This window comes from Emydura macquarii, unplaced genomic scaffold (assembly GCF_026122565.2).
Source record: "Emydura macquarii macquarii isolate MOO-44397 ecotype Brisbane River unplaced genomic scaffold, CSIRO-AGI_Emac_v2 contig_1644, whole genome shotgun sequence".
Lineage (NCBI taxonomy): Eukaryota > Metazoa > Chordata > Testudines > Chelidae > Emydura > Emydura macquarii.
The window spans coordinates 12375862-12393283 of record NW_027131781.1 but is presented as its reverse complement, the minus strand read 5'-3'; the positions used below and the strand labels follow the sequence as shown (position 1 = coordinate 12393283).

Below are 17422 nucleotides of genomic sequence, written 5' to 3'. Positions count from 1 at the left end.
GTGCCGTTCTATCTACAATAGGACTAGAGGGGACCAATTCAGCTAAGGTTTCATCCCCTCTGCCCCGGTTGATGTGCCTCTATTTAGTTGTGCTAGGAGAAAAAGCGCACTGGCCTGTTTCCTAAGTTCAAGAAGTGCTGGCTTTGGGGAGAGGAGATGTATCACAAGGTTAGAAGATAGGATTCACACTGGCAAATGCTCCTGCAACCTAAATGGGATCCTTCAAAAATACTAGAGAGCCACATTCTGTTTACAGATTGGTAACCACGCAATACACTGGATTGAGTTCCAAAATTTCATTTTAGCACATTCACTTGCACAAGCAGATGAATATTAGGGCAAAGGTTCTTTAAATTGTCTGCTGTTTTTTCTTATTTCTAAAATATCACACTACAGCCTTAGGGTATGAAGCAATTCCCACTGACGCCAATGGAAAGACACCCATTGATTTCAGATGACATCGAAACAGGCCCTTACACCAAGAGCAATATTTGGCTTTTTACCTTGCCCCAACCACCCCCCCCCCCCCCCCCCCCATTTAAACAAGAAAACGGAAGGCCAGTAATGATCCTGACTACAAACACTGCCTCTCTTTCCAATTTTTTGTCTGGCCTGGAGATACTTTGCCTTGAAGGCAGCTCTCCGGCTGGAATCACTTGTATTTAACCACTCTTCAGGCAGGAGACAGGCTGCTATGAAGCCTTGAACACACCCTAGTATTGTACTATGCAAGGTCTAAATAAAACCACTGGGTTATTAAGCTCATCCTTAAAAAAAAACAAAAGATAAAAATAAAAAAATAAAACAAAATACACTTTTTTTAAACCAGACCTCTTTCAAATAAACAGAAAGATAAATATTTGTGCAAGCCCAGCTTGCAATTAAGAACAAGCACCAAATAATATTTAAAACAAAAACAAAAATATGACCTCAGAAAACATCTTATTTCATTTTGTTTGTTTGCTTTTGAAGCTCTCTGAACAGTTCATACTCAAAAACAAGCAGGCCATTCAGGGTTCCCCCACTGATCGAGACAAACCAATCGAAGCACCCAATGTTGCTATCATTGCTGTTGCAGCTCATTATTAAAAATGCTAGCGCTGAATTCTACTGCATGTAACTAGCTTGTGAAGATAGAAAGCAAATAAGAATCAAAACATAGTGCAAAATTTTTTTAAAAGGAGAATCTGTGGGAAAGAAAATAAACACGACAGCTTCAAACTGCTCAAAGGAAGGGTCTTGTGACATTCAGAAATCTGCTTACGCAAATCTGAGAGGTGTGGAAAGAACAATGAATTTAGAAACAATTCAACTTTATGCATTTCTTTCTCTTAGTCTTCACACATTACCATCATACTTAGCAGCTGTGCCCCAGTGCATTGGTGATGCAAGGTGTTATACAAATGATAATTCTCACAGGGAATTAAGTTGATCCCAATTTTGCAGATGGAGAACTGAGGCAAAGAGAGGCTAGGAGACTTGCAGTCAATCGGTGATAGAACTGGGACCAGGAATCTGGAGCTCCTGACCTGCAATACAATGTTCAGCCCACTAGGACACATTGTCTCCCCAGTAAGTGTTGCGTAAGCACACATTACAGTGCATGCACAAATCCTGGGATCGGTGTTCCTTCACTGTACATCTGCTCACACAATTATTCCTCATCTCAGGTTATAACCCTCTGACATCTCATTTGAGTGCTCTGGAAATTGCTATGATGTTGCCTTTGGTTAGAACTGAGCTATAGGGGCTGATGGAACCTGGAGAAATGGAAGCCCAGTGATCATACAGATGACGATCACCAAGAAATGCCAGGGGAAGAAAATCACAGGCAGTAAGTTAAAAAAAAAGCGAAGTGATCCCCAAATGGAAGGGTCTCACCTGTTTTTATGATGGGTCAGTGAATTTGTAACAAAAAAGTGTTGATCCCAAATGACATCTTGCTGGAGAAACGTAATCTGACAAAGAAAGCCCTGCTCAGAAAGAAGAGGCTGTAGGTCACACAGACACTTTAAAAAGCCATTGTCACTTTAACGCTGTCTGTTCTGGCTCCCTGGGATTACCTCACAAGTACAGCATCCTTTTTTCCTTCTGGATCATGTTTTTAACACACCCAAAGATATTCTGTTTGGTGCTGGAAACTGATTACATTTTAAATCATCTGCCCCACAGAAATCCTTTGCGAGTAACTTCTGATTGTATTTGGCTTTTTTTTTTTTTTTTACACACTGTTGCTGCTGCCTAGTGTTTGGTACCTTTCTGAAATGAAGCATGTAACATACAATGCGCATGGAAGGGGCATGCGGACAAATAAAGCTACACTCTGAGCATTAAGGCTAAGATATTTAATATCTACATGCTCCCTGAAAGTCATCAGGTATCCTTGGGCAGAGCTAAGCTAACCCAGCTTGTCTGTACAGACTGTAAGTATATCCCAGTGGATACTTAGACACATACATATATATATAGTATATCTATATATGCCAGTGTGTATGCACCATTTGCAGAGTCCTGGCCTTTTGCTAAACGCTTGGTTTTAGTTGTATTCCCCAGAAAAGGAGAATTAGGAGGCACTGATCCCTTGGGCCATATTCTCTCATCCGCTGGCAGTAAGAAGAGACTGGGAATGTCTATCCCTACTTTAAACCAAGATTTGCACACTCAGTGGCTGCTGTTTGCCACGTGGTCAGCCTCTGCAGCCAGAATTCATGCAAAACCGAAGGACAGAGCCCTTCCCCATCAGCCCATGTTTTATTTAACACACAGAGTTGGTCGGGTGCAGGGGCCAGGCGTGAGCTGCAAAGTGTGGGAGGGGAGGTTTCCACTGTACAAAGGCTGAGAACGATCGACGTGCAGAGGGAGAGCTGCTCATGCGTTGGCCCCATCAGATGCCTGTACAGCTTCTAACACAGTACAGCGACGAGGGAGGCTCATCCCTGCAGAATTAGGAGTAGACATTCAGCAGAAGATCTCCTCGCCCTCTGGTGGTGCTTCTGATGAATGAGCATCTGGGAAAGGAAAGCCAGCCATGAAGAAACAGTCAGGGAAAGGGTCTCTATGTTAAAACAAACACTGCCTACCACCATCACATTCCCAAGCATGCTACAATCTTTCTGGGTGGCTGACATTTAAAATACATCTTTGAGCGGCTAGACCCACTAGTCCCATGAATGTGCAACTGGTGTGCAGCAAAATTCCTGAGAGTAACACACCATCAGCCTTTCATCCCGGAGGTGTTGGGTGCCAATTTGCCCTGGGTCACAAGTACGACAGGTTTGAAGCTCACCCCGTTAGTCTCCAGCTGATACAAATCCAGGTGAGGAAACTGCTGCATCATTTCACACTGGAAGGTCAGGAGTGAGGTGCATCAGCTCAGAGGGGGAGGGGAGGCAACTGGACTAGCCAGGGGTGGGACAGGTCAGGAGTGAGGTGCACTGACAGAACAGGGAGGAAGGTTTAGGGGAAGGGAGTCGAACAGACGGGTGCGTTGCAAGCCACGTTTTTATGGGCACGGGCACAGGTTTGGAAAGTTTTCCTCAGACCTCGCCCTGACTCTAGGCAGTGTTTCTCAGCACCTCCCCTTGCATAAACATGGACATTGCACAAATTAAGTTGAAATGTACAGGGAGAGGCCAATCTATGAAGCCATCCAAGTTAGGCTGGGAAAAGGGAACAATGGGTGACCCCTTGACATCAGCTGACAGGATGCAGCCAATCAAGCTGGGCATCAGTGTAGCTCCCCTGGCTGCAGAAAAGGTGCTCCCATACGGAAGACCTGGAGCGCAGCACCAATGGCTCATAGAAGAGAGCACGGCGGGTGGGGGGGAGAAAGGGAGGAGGAGGGGAAATCAGAGAACGTCGTCACATTTGTTCACTGCATGGCAGAGACAGCGGCACGGGACAACGGCTCTCCCTCCCACGCACGCAAAATCACCTTCTGCTGGAAACTGTGCTCACAGCCTGCGTTTTTCTGCACCCCTCACTCAGTTATAATCCACCCCTTGGGTTGCCAGGCTCCCGAGAGAGCTGCAGGAAAAGCCAGCTCACTAACCCCTAACACTCTTCTCTGGCCCCGCCTGACACTCACCGGCAGGTTGGGAGCGGTGTCCTTTGCCCTTTTTCTTCTTTTCCTTCTTCTCCTTTGGCTTGGTTAAACCGAAGAGGCGGGTGGGCTGCTGCCCCTCGGCCACCTTGTTAGTCTGGTTCGTTGTGCTAAGCAAGTGGAAAGTGCCTTTCTCTTTGTGTGTCCTTGAGAGACTGTTCCTTTTGGGTGACAGAGACAGTTCTGCATTCGAGTGCCCCTGTTTGGGAAGGGAGGAACTTTGCTGTTTGGAGTCCTCAGATATGGGCAAGGAGGGGACCCTTACCATTTTACCACGGGGGTTTGAAACCTACGGAGGGTAGAACAGAAGCATTTTACTGGCAGAAGCAGGCAAGGATCAAAATCACAGGGAAGGTAATATTACCATGACGACAGCCTGTTGCCCTGCACGCCACCTGTAACCACCGCCCAAAAGTCGTCTTCCTGTCACATGGACATTTTCTCCCAACAAAAGCCAAACATCCAGAGAGGCAGCCCTCTCTGTCCAAGGGGGAAGAGACACGGATTTTAAACCCTTACACTCCTTTCCAGATACAGACGGTGGCATAATCACCCACGGGCAAGTCCTCTTTAAGAACCTAGGAAACCCAGGCTCCTTCCCCCTCCCAGATGCAGGTGGGGGCAGAAGCCCTGGCAAAATCCTCCCTCCTAGGGAAGAGAATGTTATAAGATGTACACAGTGAAGAATGATGACAAGTGGAATCTTCCTAAGTAAAAAAGATAAGGCAAAATATTGTACTGCTTTTCTAATGTGTTCTCCCGCAACACAACTGAACCCAATACACTGAAAGGGAGGATAAAGGTGAGAATTCCTACCCTTAGGTACTCCACCATATGTCCCTATTAATAGCTTTGACATGTCCTGTATGATGCCTGCCTCTAGGAAGTTGCTTCCTTTTGAGGACCCTGGCATCTTATTGGTCTTCAGCAGTATTTTCTCAGGTGTTCCCACAGCACCCCTGGCCAGATAATCTGAGCTTCATGCATGTAAATTAGAGCTGCATGATAAAGCACACAACTTCTCTGCAGAATGTGGCATGTTTATTTGCTCTCAAATAGATCACGGTTTTTAAGGACCTTGTTCATTATTCAGAATTGTCTGAAGAAATGTCAGCCTCTGGGTCGCTCAGAAACTGGGGGAGCAAATGTTCTTCTGATTATTCGCTATTCAGAATTTACTGTTTGAGATAAAAGATAGGTCTATTAAGTCACATGGTGCTGTTTCCAGTCAATGAATGCATGACACCACTTCTGCTTCAGCCCCAAACAAATTACATCTTGTTATGGAATTAATTCTGTGTCTTAATTAAATATCTGCTCCAGGCCTGAAATCAAATTTCTGCACGAACTAAACAAGCCTTCCCCCATCCAGACTCCTAATGACTTAGTTCCCTTCTTGTTGGCTTTGCAGCTGAAGTAACTACAACTTTAAACAGCAAATAAACCCCAGCTCACTAAGAAGTGTCCCTGCATGGTCTGCTCTTAGTAACTTTGTACAGCTATAGCCCTAGCCAGCTCTGTTCCCACTCTCGCTTGCTGTGTTGTGCCTATATGCTAGATCCTGGAGAGCAAGGATCTTGTTTAACTAGCTGTTTGTCAGGTGTCTTGTTTTCCCCAGGAATTGAAATTAGAGGAGGTGTTTGAATTTACAGGGGAAGATTGGAAAATGACTAAATGACTCATTGGGGTGGGGGGGAAGGAAATCACACTTTTGGGTGCTAGTTCACATACATAAATACTAAATAGCAAAGCCTGGCAATGTACTTGAGAGGCTTATATTGAGGGAGCGGTTCAGGACCAAACTTGTCACCCCTGAGCTGTTTCTGTGAGCGCTGCGGGGTGTGGACAGCCCAAGAGTGTGTCCCAGGCTAATGGACTGCCTGCACATCGAACAAATCTGGGCTTGCCTGGATGCTCCTCACAGGTGAACAAAACAGGTGTGAACAGGCCAAAGTGAAATGCAACAGTGGTTCCCCCAACATCCCTGTGTGCGCTCTTCCCTGCCATTCAATATCAGGCCAACAAGGAACAGGTCTCAAAAAGAGCTGGCAAAACACAGATGTGTTCACAGATGAGCCCCACCGGAAAGACAAGAGACACTCAACGCTATGATTTCGCCTGCCCACCGGAACCTGCTAGGGACCTTGATTCCACAACACTCCAAGGAACGTCTTTTGCCAGGTGTCTGACCCTGCAGCCTTCTGACACACAACAGGCAAAACACAGCACCAAACGTCAGGTGCGAAAAGAGTTGCCACTGTTATAAATCAGGGCCCGTGTCTCAGACTCATAGCTTCTAGATTTCCAGATCTTACATCTAGTCTAACTTCCTGCATCACATGTGCCATGGAACCTCCCCAGGCAGTTCCAGTCCTGAGCCTATAACTTGTGACTGAACTAGAGGATCTCTTTTAGGAAGACAGACATCTTGGCACCTCAGCCACATGCCTTGTCTGAGAACTCAACTGGGAGCAGAGTGATTACCTGACTGAGGTCAGGCTCCATCTGCACTGGGGGTAATCGCTCCAGGTCTCTCTTGATTTGCTCCTTCTCCCTCTCCAGCTGTTTCTGTGCTGCGCGCAGGTGCTCCAGATCCTGCTGGTAGGCTGCTTTCCTCCGCCGCAGCTCTTCCCTCTCCTTCTCCAGATCATGGTGTCCCTTCTGGGCCTGCTCCTCTCGCTGGGCCAGCCGCACCTCCCGCTCCGTCAGCTCCTTCTCCCGTGCCTCCCACTCCTTCTCTCTCCTCCGCTTCTCCTCCTGGTGCTGAGCCTGCTGCTTCTGCAGGTTGGCCAGCTCCTGACGCTGCTTCTCCAGGCTCCGTTGCTTTTCCTGCTCGATCAAGGAGTTTGGCCGGGAGGAGCTCCGCGTCAGCGCCCTCTCACTGAGAACCAGCTTCTGATCCTCAATATAGGTGTCCTGCTGCAACACTACAGCCTGAGAGGAGAGGCAGGAATAAAGTCAGCGCAGTGCCTCCCTTCATCGAATGCACAGACATGCAGTAGCTCTAACATCATGAAGCAGCTCGCAATTGCAGTACAGGGGATTATTAATTAATCATTGTTAACCCTTCCCTGAGTCCAGAACCTAGTCATGTTGGTGTATTTGCCCTGATGAATTAGAGGGTCCAGTACGGCTGGTAGATCTGAGGTATTTACTTGTAAGACACAAACTAGGCCTGACCTGCAGAGCACTCACAATCCCTGCAGGCCTGGGCAGCAAGAGACCAGGAGATGGTACTCCCACATGGCAGTCCAGAGCCACTAGGATGCTGGACTGGACCCTTTAGTGGGATTGCTAGTCTCACTCTGGACTGGCAATATAAAGGGAAGGGAGGGGGTAGGGAAGAAACGCTGACCTCAACACAGTCAACACTCGCTGAAGGGAGTTGCTGTTTGGGAGCGACGCACATCAAAGCAAGATACTATGTTTAAGACTGACCTACCTGCAAAGAACTGAGCAGGTTGTGGAGGTGGGTAATGCTTTGGAGAACCTGCTGCAAGGAAACAAAAGCACAAGAATGTGGCTGTTATACCTCACCTTTCTGTCTGGGCACAGACAAAGCCCTTTTCTTTTCTATTATGATGAGCAATGAGGCTTACAAAGCCATGCCGTATATTTAAAGCCACACAGACATCTTTCTACTTGCCCTGACCCTTCCCATGCTCTCTTCCCTGTAATTATTTATCCCAAACATACACACTGGTCACAGGTATCTACTTATCCATCCATTTATCTTTGGCACCTCAGAGACATGTAAGATAATCTCACCCTGGCTTCCCGCAGCAATCGGTGCAGCGGTCAGTCACTGAACGAACCTGACCATGGCATCTTGTGCGCACATACCCCCAGACAAGGTGCGTGCATGGAATCACAGGGTTGTTTATGTCTCACAGGAATGTACAGGTTGTTTCTTTAAACAATTTCCTGCTGTACCAATAGGTTGAAGAACAAATGATGCTCAGAAAATGACTGCTGGGAGGGGAGGGAAGGGAATTGGCCATGAACTAACCATGTTTTCAAATTTGCAGGGAAACAAGTGTAAGGATCAAAATCATAAAAAGGCCCTGAATATATACCTGTAATGTGTGTAGACACCACTGGTGACACATGCAAACTCCTGCATTCATGGTGCAGGGAGACTAGTCTACAAAATAAGGGGCATACAAATGCTGCATGTGTATTATTGGAGGCCCTTTGAAAATACAGTCCTTAAAGGCAAGCACTCCAATATCATATACTGGTACAGGGCCAACAGAATGCCTGATGCTTTGGGTGACTTCCCATATCTCAAAATATTGGCTAAGTGCTTCATTGAATCCTGCTGAACATACTGTAATTACACTTTTAGTATAAAAATTCAACTGACAAAAACTGCAGTATTTCCAGTACTTGTGTAATAAATGTTATTAAGGGAACCTTTGCTCACTGTGATACTTAGCTGCCATTAAAGTTAATTGGGAGTTACGGATGCATATCAAAGAGAGAATAGAAATCTAATTGCTCCAACTCACTGCACCTGCACCATACTATTACACTCATTCTATCAGCAGATGCATGGTAAATACAGTCATGTGCTTTCTAATTGTAATTAAACCTTGATGTCTATAATCAACCTGTATCCTACGGCTGGCAATTAGATGCCAGTCAGCAAATCCTTAGTCTGAGCATTCAAGGCTAAGCACGCACGTAACACAGTAGGTTTAGTTCTCAATTTACTGTATCTAAGAGCCTTGTTACACTTTAGCCTCACCTATTGAAACAAATATACTTGGTACCTAAACTGAAGGAAAAAAGATCTATGCACCTAAGCCAGGGAGACTGTTCTTACCTCATTGTTTCTTTTCAACACGAACATCAAATTAGCAGTTCCACCCTGTAAAAAAATTACACAGATTTAACAAAAAGGCAAATGAGAAATCACAGTAAGTGTCTTTCGAAGTAGAATTAATGGTAGACATGCTCTCCCGTTTTCCTTTTCGGAAGGGCAGAACTCATGTAGTTTGTTATGTAAGTAAAAAATCATAAAATCATATGTTAATTTTGTAGTGATACGATAAATTCATTCACAGCGAGAATGGGTGTGAGGTCGTGTTTGACATTGGCTTTTCAATAACGATGCACAATTAGACATGTTTTACTTGATTTGCAGACAGATGGAAGATAACCAGTGCCACAGAAGAGTCCATTACCCAGTAAAATTGGTTTAAAGAGGGAATCTTAGAGCAAAATTGGTTTTGAGCATGTGCCCCCATTTTTTTTCCAGTGGGGTGAGTTTTAACTTGCTATAATATGTTCAGAAATCTATTATTTTTCAAATTAAAACAAAAAAGTTATCATTCAAGCATTAAAAATGTCAAAGGCCCATGGATGATATCTGACACAAACACAACAACAGTACCTTCTTTAAAATGCTGTCTGATTCTGTTCTCCGAAGATCCTGAGTATCATCACCTTCATCTTTCTCTCCACCTAAAAGAAACACCTCAGGTTGGTACTGGTCATTTACATTTTCAAACCCCAGATAAAATCCTCAGTCATTAGCAACCATAGAATGGGAAAAGAGGACTTTAAAAGTGGGTGCATGCAGCTGAGCCACATTAGTCACCTATGTATGTTTGTTTCCTATTTATATCAATAAATGTCAGCCCTTGCTGACAGGGAGTGGAGAGGTTAGGGACAGCTCTGGTTTCAAATGATATGCTGAAAATTTAACAAGATGATTTCTGGACCATCTGTTAGAAATCTCTCAATTCCCATATGCTGTTTCCATTTCACTAGCATATTTGCTCTGGTCTCCAAGACAAGTTGTTTTAGAATACGTAGGGTGAGTGACAATGGTATCACATCAGGTTCTATTACATCAAGCTATGTTTCAATGCTACTCATTCAAACTGGACTTGGAGTACTTAGACACTTGTATGTGTCCCCAAACAGGTCAATCATTTCATGCTAGCAGCTCACCCACTGCCTCAAACATTAAAACCTTGGAATTTTGATCAGGACACTCTATTAATCCACTGGGATTGTTCATTTCCAGATGGACAGCTCAGAAGTGTGCTCCCAACTGAGACATACCACAAGAAAAGACCCACCTGAGCCCATGGTACCCCCCTAGCATTTTTCTTCCCTTGATTTCAAAGTGCTTTACCTACATAGCATAAGCATCCATGATGCTTTACCTACATGGCATAAGCATCCTGATTTGAACAGCCTAGAGCACACTATATGCAGCCAGGAGTACCCCTTTCCAGGGGTCTGGCTTTACTGGTAACTCAGACGAACAATAACCAATTCTAACTGCAGCCGACGCCCTCTATCCAGGCAGCCTCGCGTTCCTTTGCAGGGTCCTAGAACCTGCTACCCTCTTCCATGTAGATGGGTAAAGGATCGTTTACTATCATTTTACAGATAGGGAAAGGAGGTTATCGGAGTTGCCCAAGGTCACACAGGGAGTGGGTGGTAAAGTCGGGAACAGAACTCAGGTTTCCTGACACCGAGTCCTGCACCTCGTTCAGTCGGCCCTGCATCCTCCTTCCAAAGCCTCCTCAAGATCTCTCACTAACTCACGTGAACATACAGAAGCTCGGGTAAAGTAAAGGGTGGGCTATGCAGTGAGCAGTCTTACAAGCCCAGCCTGAGGCTGTCCAAATTACTGCTGCAGTGAAAAGAAATTGCAACCTAAACAAAAGCCCCTCAGGTTCCCTGAGTCCGTGCATTTTTCATTCCTAGGACAGGACTTGCTGGGAACTTTGCGGCCTTCCACTGGCTAAGAAAATCCTACATATTTCACACAGCAGATTGTTTGGATCTTAAGCTTACCCTGTGGTGCAGAAACAGCAAGGCTGGAAAGGGGTTTGGGGATCCTGGTGCTGAGACAGTGACGCTAGCACAGCACAGCTTACTGCAGTCGGGGCAGGGGAAGGGGAGGAGAGTAGGAGAGCATGCATGGTGCCGAGTTCTGGGGGCTATGGAAATCTCTGGAGTCCGCTGTAGACAAACAGGGCATTGGGAGGCAGTGAACTGTACTGCCAAACTAAATACTCATTCAGCCAGCTGTAGGAGACTAAATTCACTGCAGGGTTGACATGATGGATTGCGTTTGGTGCACGTGTGCGTCGAGAGCGCAGGGAGGGATGAGGGCAGGTGCTGTCAGACCCCAGCTAGGACCTCCGTTTGCTCTCAGGCTGGGAGGTGGTAGCCCAGTAGAGATGAGGGAAGAGAGCTGCAGATACAGAAGCACTGAGGCAGAAGTGAAAGAAACAAATACACAAGTAAGGCAAATGTGTACTTTGTGTGTAAAGAAAGGGGAAAGCACAAGACTGGAAGTCGGGAGAGCTGGCATCTATTCCCTGCTCAGCCACAGATTTTCAGTAACCTGGAACAAGTCATTCCACCATTATAGGCCTCACCTTCCCCATTTGTCAAATGGGTACAGCGATACCAACCTCAGAGGGGTTGGGAAGCTAAATTCATTTAGATATATAAGCACTTTTAATTCCTTGGCAGCAAGGTGCCAATCAGGCATGAGATATTATTAATGAATACGCACATGCATGCACAATGCACAGAAATACTTACACTTCGATGCATTCATCTGATGACTGTCAAATCCTCCGAAAGTTTCTGCTCTTCTAGGAAGGGAGATGGGGCCAACTCCCCCTTCTTGCTCAGAGGTGGGCAGGAGGTCAGCAGCCCCAAGTGCGCTCCCTAGACTTCTACTGATCAAGCTTTGCAAATATTCAACTGAAAGGATAAAAAAAAACACAGGAAAAAAAGGTCTGTTAAAGAACATCCGCAGTATTTACTGAGTAGCATGGGTTTTGTTTTTTTTCCTGGCTTAGAGATATCATCAGGTCAGTAACTTTACACATTTGTTTGTACGAAGATTTCATGGGTTTATAGGAAGACGATGATGCAATAAGAAAGGTGCAGGTGCTCCACCTGCAAAAATGTAATGGTAAGTCAGGCTGTAACTCAAACACACTGAGTCTTACACGTGCTTCCCATCTCCCCACCCCCGCTTGGCAAATGTGCTTGTTGTATTCTTGCACAAAGGCAGGATTTATAACTTCAGTCTGCTGTGTAATTTATTAAGGGAAAGAGGGCTACAACCACTTGTGGATTTTCCAAAAGACTCAAGTTCCTCTTGTAGATACCAGACCTATAAACTCTTGCTGTGGTATGGAAATCCATTTAGCCCAGCTGTCACATTGCATTATATGGCAGAATGGGAGTGTAATCAAAGATGGCACGGCCCATGTTTCAAACAAAGGATCAGATCGTGGTGTTGCACAGAACAGTGCCTGGTGGGCAAAGGGACTGATGTTCATTTTTGCACTACTCTGCCCCAGCTCAAACCCTATACAGGGCTGGGTCTCCCTGTGCTGGGTTGGCAGCCTGATGACTTCCATGTACCTCTATTCCATGTACCTCAGTCGTCATCATCCTTTCTTTCCTGTGTTTGTGTGTCTTGTCTGTCTGTCTCACATGCTTTACTCTTTGAGGATGGGAATGTGTCTTTATGTATGTTCGATAGCATTATTACGGGGTTTTTCATTATTGGAGAAAGAAGGGTCATTCTCCTGAAAGGGGCATCTGAACACTGACGGATTCACCACAACACTGCTCGTTTGCACACTGTAATTAATGGGACTGATAGGTTGGTTTACCCTCATTTATTGCACTTTTCATAATGGTCTCTCCTTTGTGTGCCTCCTCTGTATTGGATCTGAACAGCACTCTGGAGACCGAACCATCCTCCTGCATGATACAGTCAGTCATATCCCGGAAAATCTTCTCCTTTTCCTCCAGCAGCGCTAGGATCTGCTGATCTTTCTGCTGAAGCTGTTCTGTAGGTGAACAGAGGAACACAAATTTAAAACAGAAACAATGGAAACTGAATAATTCCTGTGTCATTGGCCCCATCATGTGGTAAATCAAAGAACAGCAGCAATTGTGTGCCACTTCCAATATGAATAGCTACATATAGGCTTTGCAGTGTTATAGTAGCTGTACTGGTTCCAGAATACTAGATTGCACACAGACTCTATAGTAGGCTTGGCAGACTTTGATAATTATCCATCAAAATTAAAAAAAAAATAAAAAAATCAAAGTTTACATTTAAGCATTTTTTCAATTCTCATCAATTTAAATTTTCACAGTTGCAGGAAATTGTGGGGGAGGGTCAGACAATTATTTAATGACAGTAGATGATGAGATTCAAAAAGTTAAAGCTTTGTAACTATTAAAACACAAATTGTATATTTTGACATGTGATGCTGGCAAAGTAAATACCTTGAAATCAATCTAAGTTCTCAGGTAGCACTTTTCTTACTTCACCTATCTGCAGATTTAGATTATTACTGATGGACATTTTTTGTTTGGTTTGTGCGCATACAACGAAATCGACATTTACCAACAAAAATCTAATCCCCCCAAGCCTAGCTATATGCTCTCGCAAGGAGCAGTCCCCAGGAAGTCAAACTTCATTTCTCCAATTGAGGTTGGGGGACATGAAAGTAGTGCAGATCAATGTGGTGTCACTCTCACAGATGCATTTGATATACATTGGGGGGGTCATAACCTCATTTCAGACCATCAAGGTTTAAGACAAAGTGTGATTATAGTTACTCTAAGCAGCAAATACCAGAGTCCATCACTAGTTAAAACTAACAAATTCCCAACTGTTTTGGACTAATGCCCATAAAGAATGCATTCCTAGTACACAGGCAGCACAGTGCTCCTTAGTTTTCAGTACGAATTCATACACACAGTGCTGCAGACACTGCCGGATAACAGACCTAGAGAATCCTTGCACTTCCCAGGTGATTGTATTCACTTGGCCTTTGACCTTTTTTACATTTCTGAGGCTACATGAGAGTGCAAACACAGGTCCTACTCTTTGCGGTACCAAGGCGCTATGCTTTGCACGCTCTTCTTTGCCTCACTTCTCCTCCTAGGCAGGACTAGCTCGGCAGCCCTGCTACAGCACTTGCATTAATCCAGAACTGGGCTCCCTTGTGCTCTGTCCTGCTTGTTGCTTTTTTACACTGCATTGAAACGCACACCACTGTACTGGTGCTGCAATGACAGCCAGCAAACCAAATCTCTGCAGCTACATTTGTCATCTCAGAATAAAGTCAGCCTGTCCCAGGATCAAGGCTCCTGCTTCAAAACCACATTGCCTGGGGGCAGTATTTATCTGTTAGCAGGAAACAGCTGTCCTTTGACAATGCTCACCTGTCAATGGCACCTTGGCTTTTACAGTGCAATAAAATAAGGGTGCTAGGCATGCTTGCAAAGCCAGGAGGCAGCAGAGAGAATAATACTGAATAGGTGTCTCTCCTCCCTCTTTACTGCACTCCCCACAACCTAAACAGCCTGCATGTTAGGGGCCATCTCTTCAGTGAAGAGGGCTCGTTGAAGTACCAATGAATGTAGCTCCAAGCACTGTCTGGTGGGGATTACCACAGCAGCAATCTCAGCTGCCTGTTAATCTAAGGGGTGAGAGATTGGGACCTGAACCCTAATCCTCTCCCAAATATCTTGCCACTCCTAGACCATGCTGGCCCAGACCACAAAATTCATTTTCTTCAACACTGAAAGCCACTAGCACCTGAAAAGAACCAGAACTATTGACTAACAGAGGCAAAAGAGAAGTATCAACTCTCTGCCGGTCTCTCACATGCACTGCACCAGAGTTATAAGACAGCCTTTTCTGGAGGCATCAGTAGAGGCAATTACCCCATGGAAAGTCATCTTGCTGCATTAAAGGAGGTGTTGTTGTTTCACGTCAGCGGCAATTCTGTTTCAGTTCAATGAGGAGGGGAGAACTCATTTTGTCAAATTTAAGCCCAAGTGAAAACTAGGGGGTTCTAGATTTGGATCAGAATTTGAAACTTTGGAGAGACTTTGATCCTGGTACCTGGCATCCTTACAAGCCACGACAGACTGACTTTCAAACAAGGATTTTAATTGTTTGTACAGCACAGGCTTCTATCTTCCTTGAAAACTGATGGTTAAAATCAGGTATGAAAAGATTTCACAAAACTTAGCATTAGGTTTGCAAAATTTCGCCCAACTCTTCTCCAAGTCTCAGCAGCCTTACCTTTTAATTCTCTGGCTTTGGTATCCAACACTTTCTTTTCCAGTTCTGATTCACTTGGGATTCCTTCATCTTCATCCTTGTCCCTGCATGAGAGATACGCCTCAATTACTACCACAATGAAGCATCTGAGAAGCATCTAAACCACACAAAGAGTGCGTGAACTTACATGGTGTTAATTGTGTCCTGAATTATTTGTATCCAGCTATTACGTTCCTCCTTGGAGCTGGCATGGACTTCTACCATCTCTGGATCTTTCACTACTGTGGTAATCAGGAATAAACCCTTCTCCTCATGGGCCACTTCTCGTACAATCAGTTTCTTCAGAGAGATCACAGTGGATCTCTGGTCCTTCAGATGAGAGGAGATTGGTGAGAGGGGAGACAAAAAGCACCAGAGTTTTAGGCTGGCAATAAGTACTCAAAAGCTTCTAATACCTGCAGTTATAACTCCTTCCTTGCTTATGAGCACCGTTAGCAACTACAGGCTAAAAAGAAGTGCTAGCCTCACTTAACATGTATATTCTGAAAATAATTTCACTGCGCCCAGAATGCTGATTTCACCTTCCTCTGTCAACTAAGGAAGAACTGCCCTCAGCTGTCCCTGAATACAATTCTGGTTTTTCAGACTCTCCAAAATCTCACACTACCTGCAGTAGCTCTCTGGTCTCACATCCTGCTGTCTACGCTCTCTATTTCTGGACTCTTCATCCCCACATCACTGCTCTCCACTCTGGGTGTGGCTTGCTGGCCCCCGTTTCACTGGCATTGCCCCTCCCTCTCCCAGAACTCTTGAATCGCATCTTCTCTTCACATCTCACCAAAATCCTTCCTGGTCTCTGTAGCTTAAAGCCGACTCCCACTAGGAAGGTTTTTGTGAGACTGTGCATCAAAGATTCCACATAAGGATTCTTCCCTCCTGTGGCATGCATATTCCAGTGGGCTCATCTGTGGTCTTTAAAGAAAGAATCTCACTTTTTGGGAGGGGGAAGGTGTGCTTCAGCAGAAGTTTGCCATCATGACCCTTATGTGCACCACAGACAGCTGAAGAACTAGGAAAGGCCCTATGCTGACAGCAGGGGTTTTAGAAGCATGGCTCAGTGAATGGGAAGAACAAGAAGAGCAAATAAAGTATCCTCTCTGAAGCATGCATGAAAGATGCATCCCCGCCAGACCAGTGGCTATTCACTGGTTTGGAGACTGGCATTTTTTTCATCAGGTCAGCATGTCTCATTGCTTGTCTCTTTCATCTAGCACTTTCTCCAAAAGCTCCTGTTTTCGTTTACATGAGCTGGTCAATGACAAATATATTCCTATAGCATACTGCTTTGTGAGCTTCTCAAAATGACTTTATTGCAGTAGTAGGTTTTTGTTCCTGTGCTCTTTACTTTTTAAATTGATTCATTAGGTCTGCTCTTTCTGCCGGGATTCATTTTTACACAGTTCATGTTTTCCTCTCCTAAGTGAGCAGAATTTGCACAGACCGGTGAAAAATAAATGTATCCAGTGACAGGCTTATTTTCAGAGACAATTACCAAATGTTCCAAATCACTGTAGAAATCACTGAGTTGGGGGAGTAGAAATCAAGTCATGTTTTCAATAGAAAATAATAGAGTTTGCTAAGGAAACAAAATTATTATATGCAAAGTGAACTGTCCAATAAAAACGAAGGAATGTAGCAGGCAGTGACATGCTTTCATTGCTAAATTCATACCAAGGATCCTACATATAAAAGAAAGGAAGAGAAAACACCAAAGACTTACCAATGAAGCAAAGACATACTTCTGGTCCTTCTCCTGAAGGAATATTAGCATGTCTGAGAGGAGGACAGCCTGGACCTCTACAACAGAGAAAAACACCGGGGTTTAACCATCAAATATGTATCTATGTCAATCACTTGTCCTAACTCCTATCAAAAACTTTTATTTAGCAATGCTGTGCATTCTAGAGCTTCTGGAGGGCATGAGAGTGATAATCAGGCTACCCTAAGAAAGTGGGTTAGTCTACTCTGTGGTTTGGTTTTTTGTTTCCTAGTTAGTAGGAGCTGTAAGCATTGCAGAGGCAACATGCTCAGCTTCTAGAAAAAGAATGGCCTATGTATCTCCATAGCGACTCCTCCGGGCAATGTAAAATCACCACTGAAAAAATTTAGAGGGAATTATATCTAGTCTATCTTTGCTGGAATGTTCTTTTCCAAACCACAAACCCTCTGAGAGT

The 17422-nt window shown here is 44.7% G+C and overlaps 1 protein-coding gene across 5 annotated transcripts in view; it reads right to left on the bottom strand.

Moving 5' to 3' along the window:
• Nucleotides 1-557: 557 nt before the first annotated feature.
• Nucleotides 558-17422, bottom strand: part of AKAP13 (A-kinase anchoring protein 13) — a 297054-nt gene continuing 280189 nt past the window's right edge. For all 5 annotated transcript variants that reach the window (XM_067555646.1, XM_067555644.1, XM_067555647.1 and 2 more), the window contains 11 exons: nt 16969-17045; nt 15376-15557; nt 15210-15292; nt 12772-12951; nt 11681-11845; nt 9501-9571; nt 8931-8975; nt 7545-7595; nt 6587-7036; nt 4088-4391; nt 558-3008 (listed from right to left, as the gene is read on the bottom strand). In XM_067555646.1, coding sequence (XP_067411747.1) covers nt 2959-3008; nt 4088-4391; nt 6587-7036; nt 7545-7595; nt 8931-8975; nt 9501-9571; nt 11681-11845; nt 12772-12951; nt 15210-15292; nt 15376-15557; nt 16969-17045 — 1658 coding nt within the window. In that variant the 3' untranslated portion in view covers nt 558-2958. The remainder of the gene's footprint in view (nt 3009-4087; nt 4392-6586; nt 7037-7544; nt 7596-8930; nt 8976-9500; nt 9572-11680; nt 11846-12771; nt 12952-15209; nt 15293-15375; nt 15558-16968; nt 17046-17422) is intronic.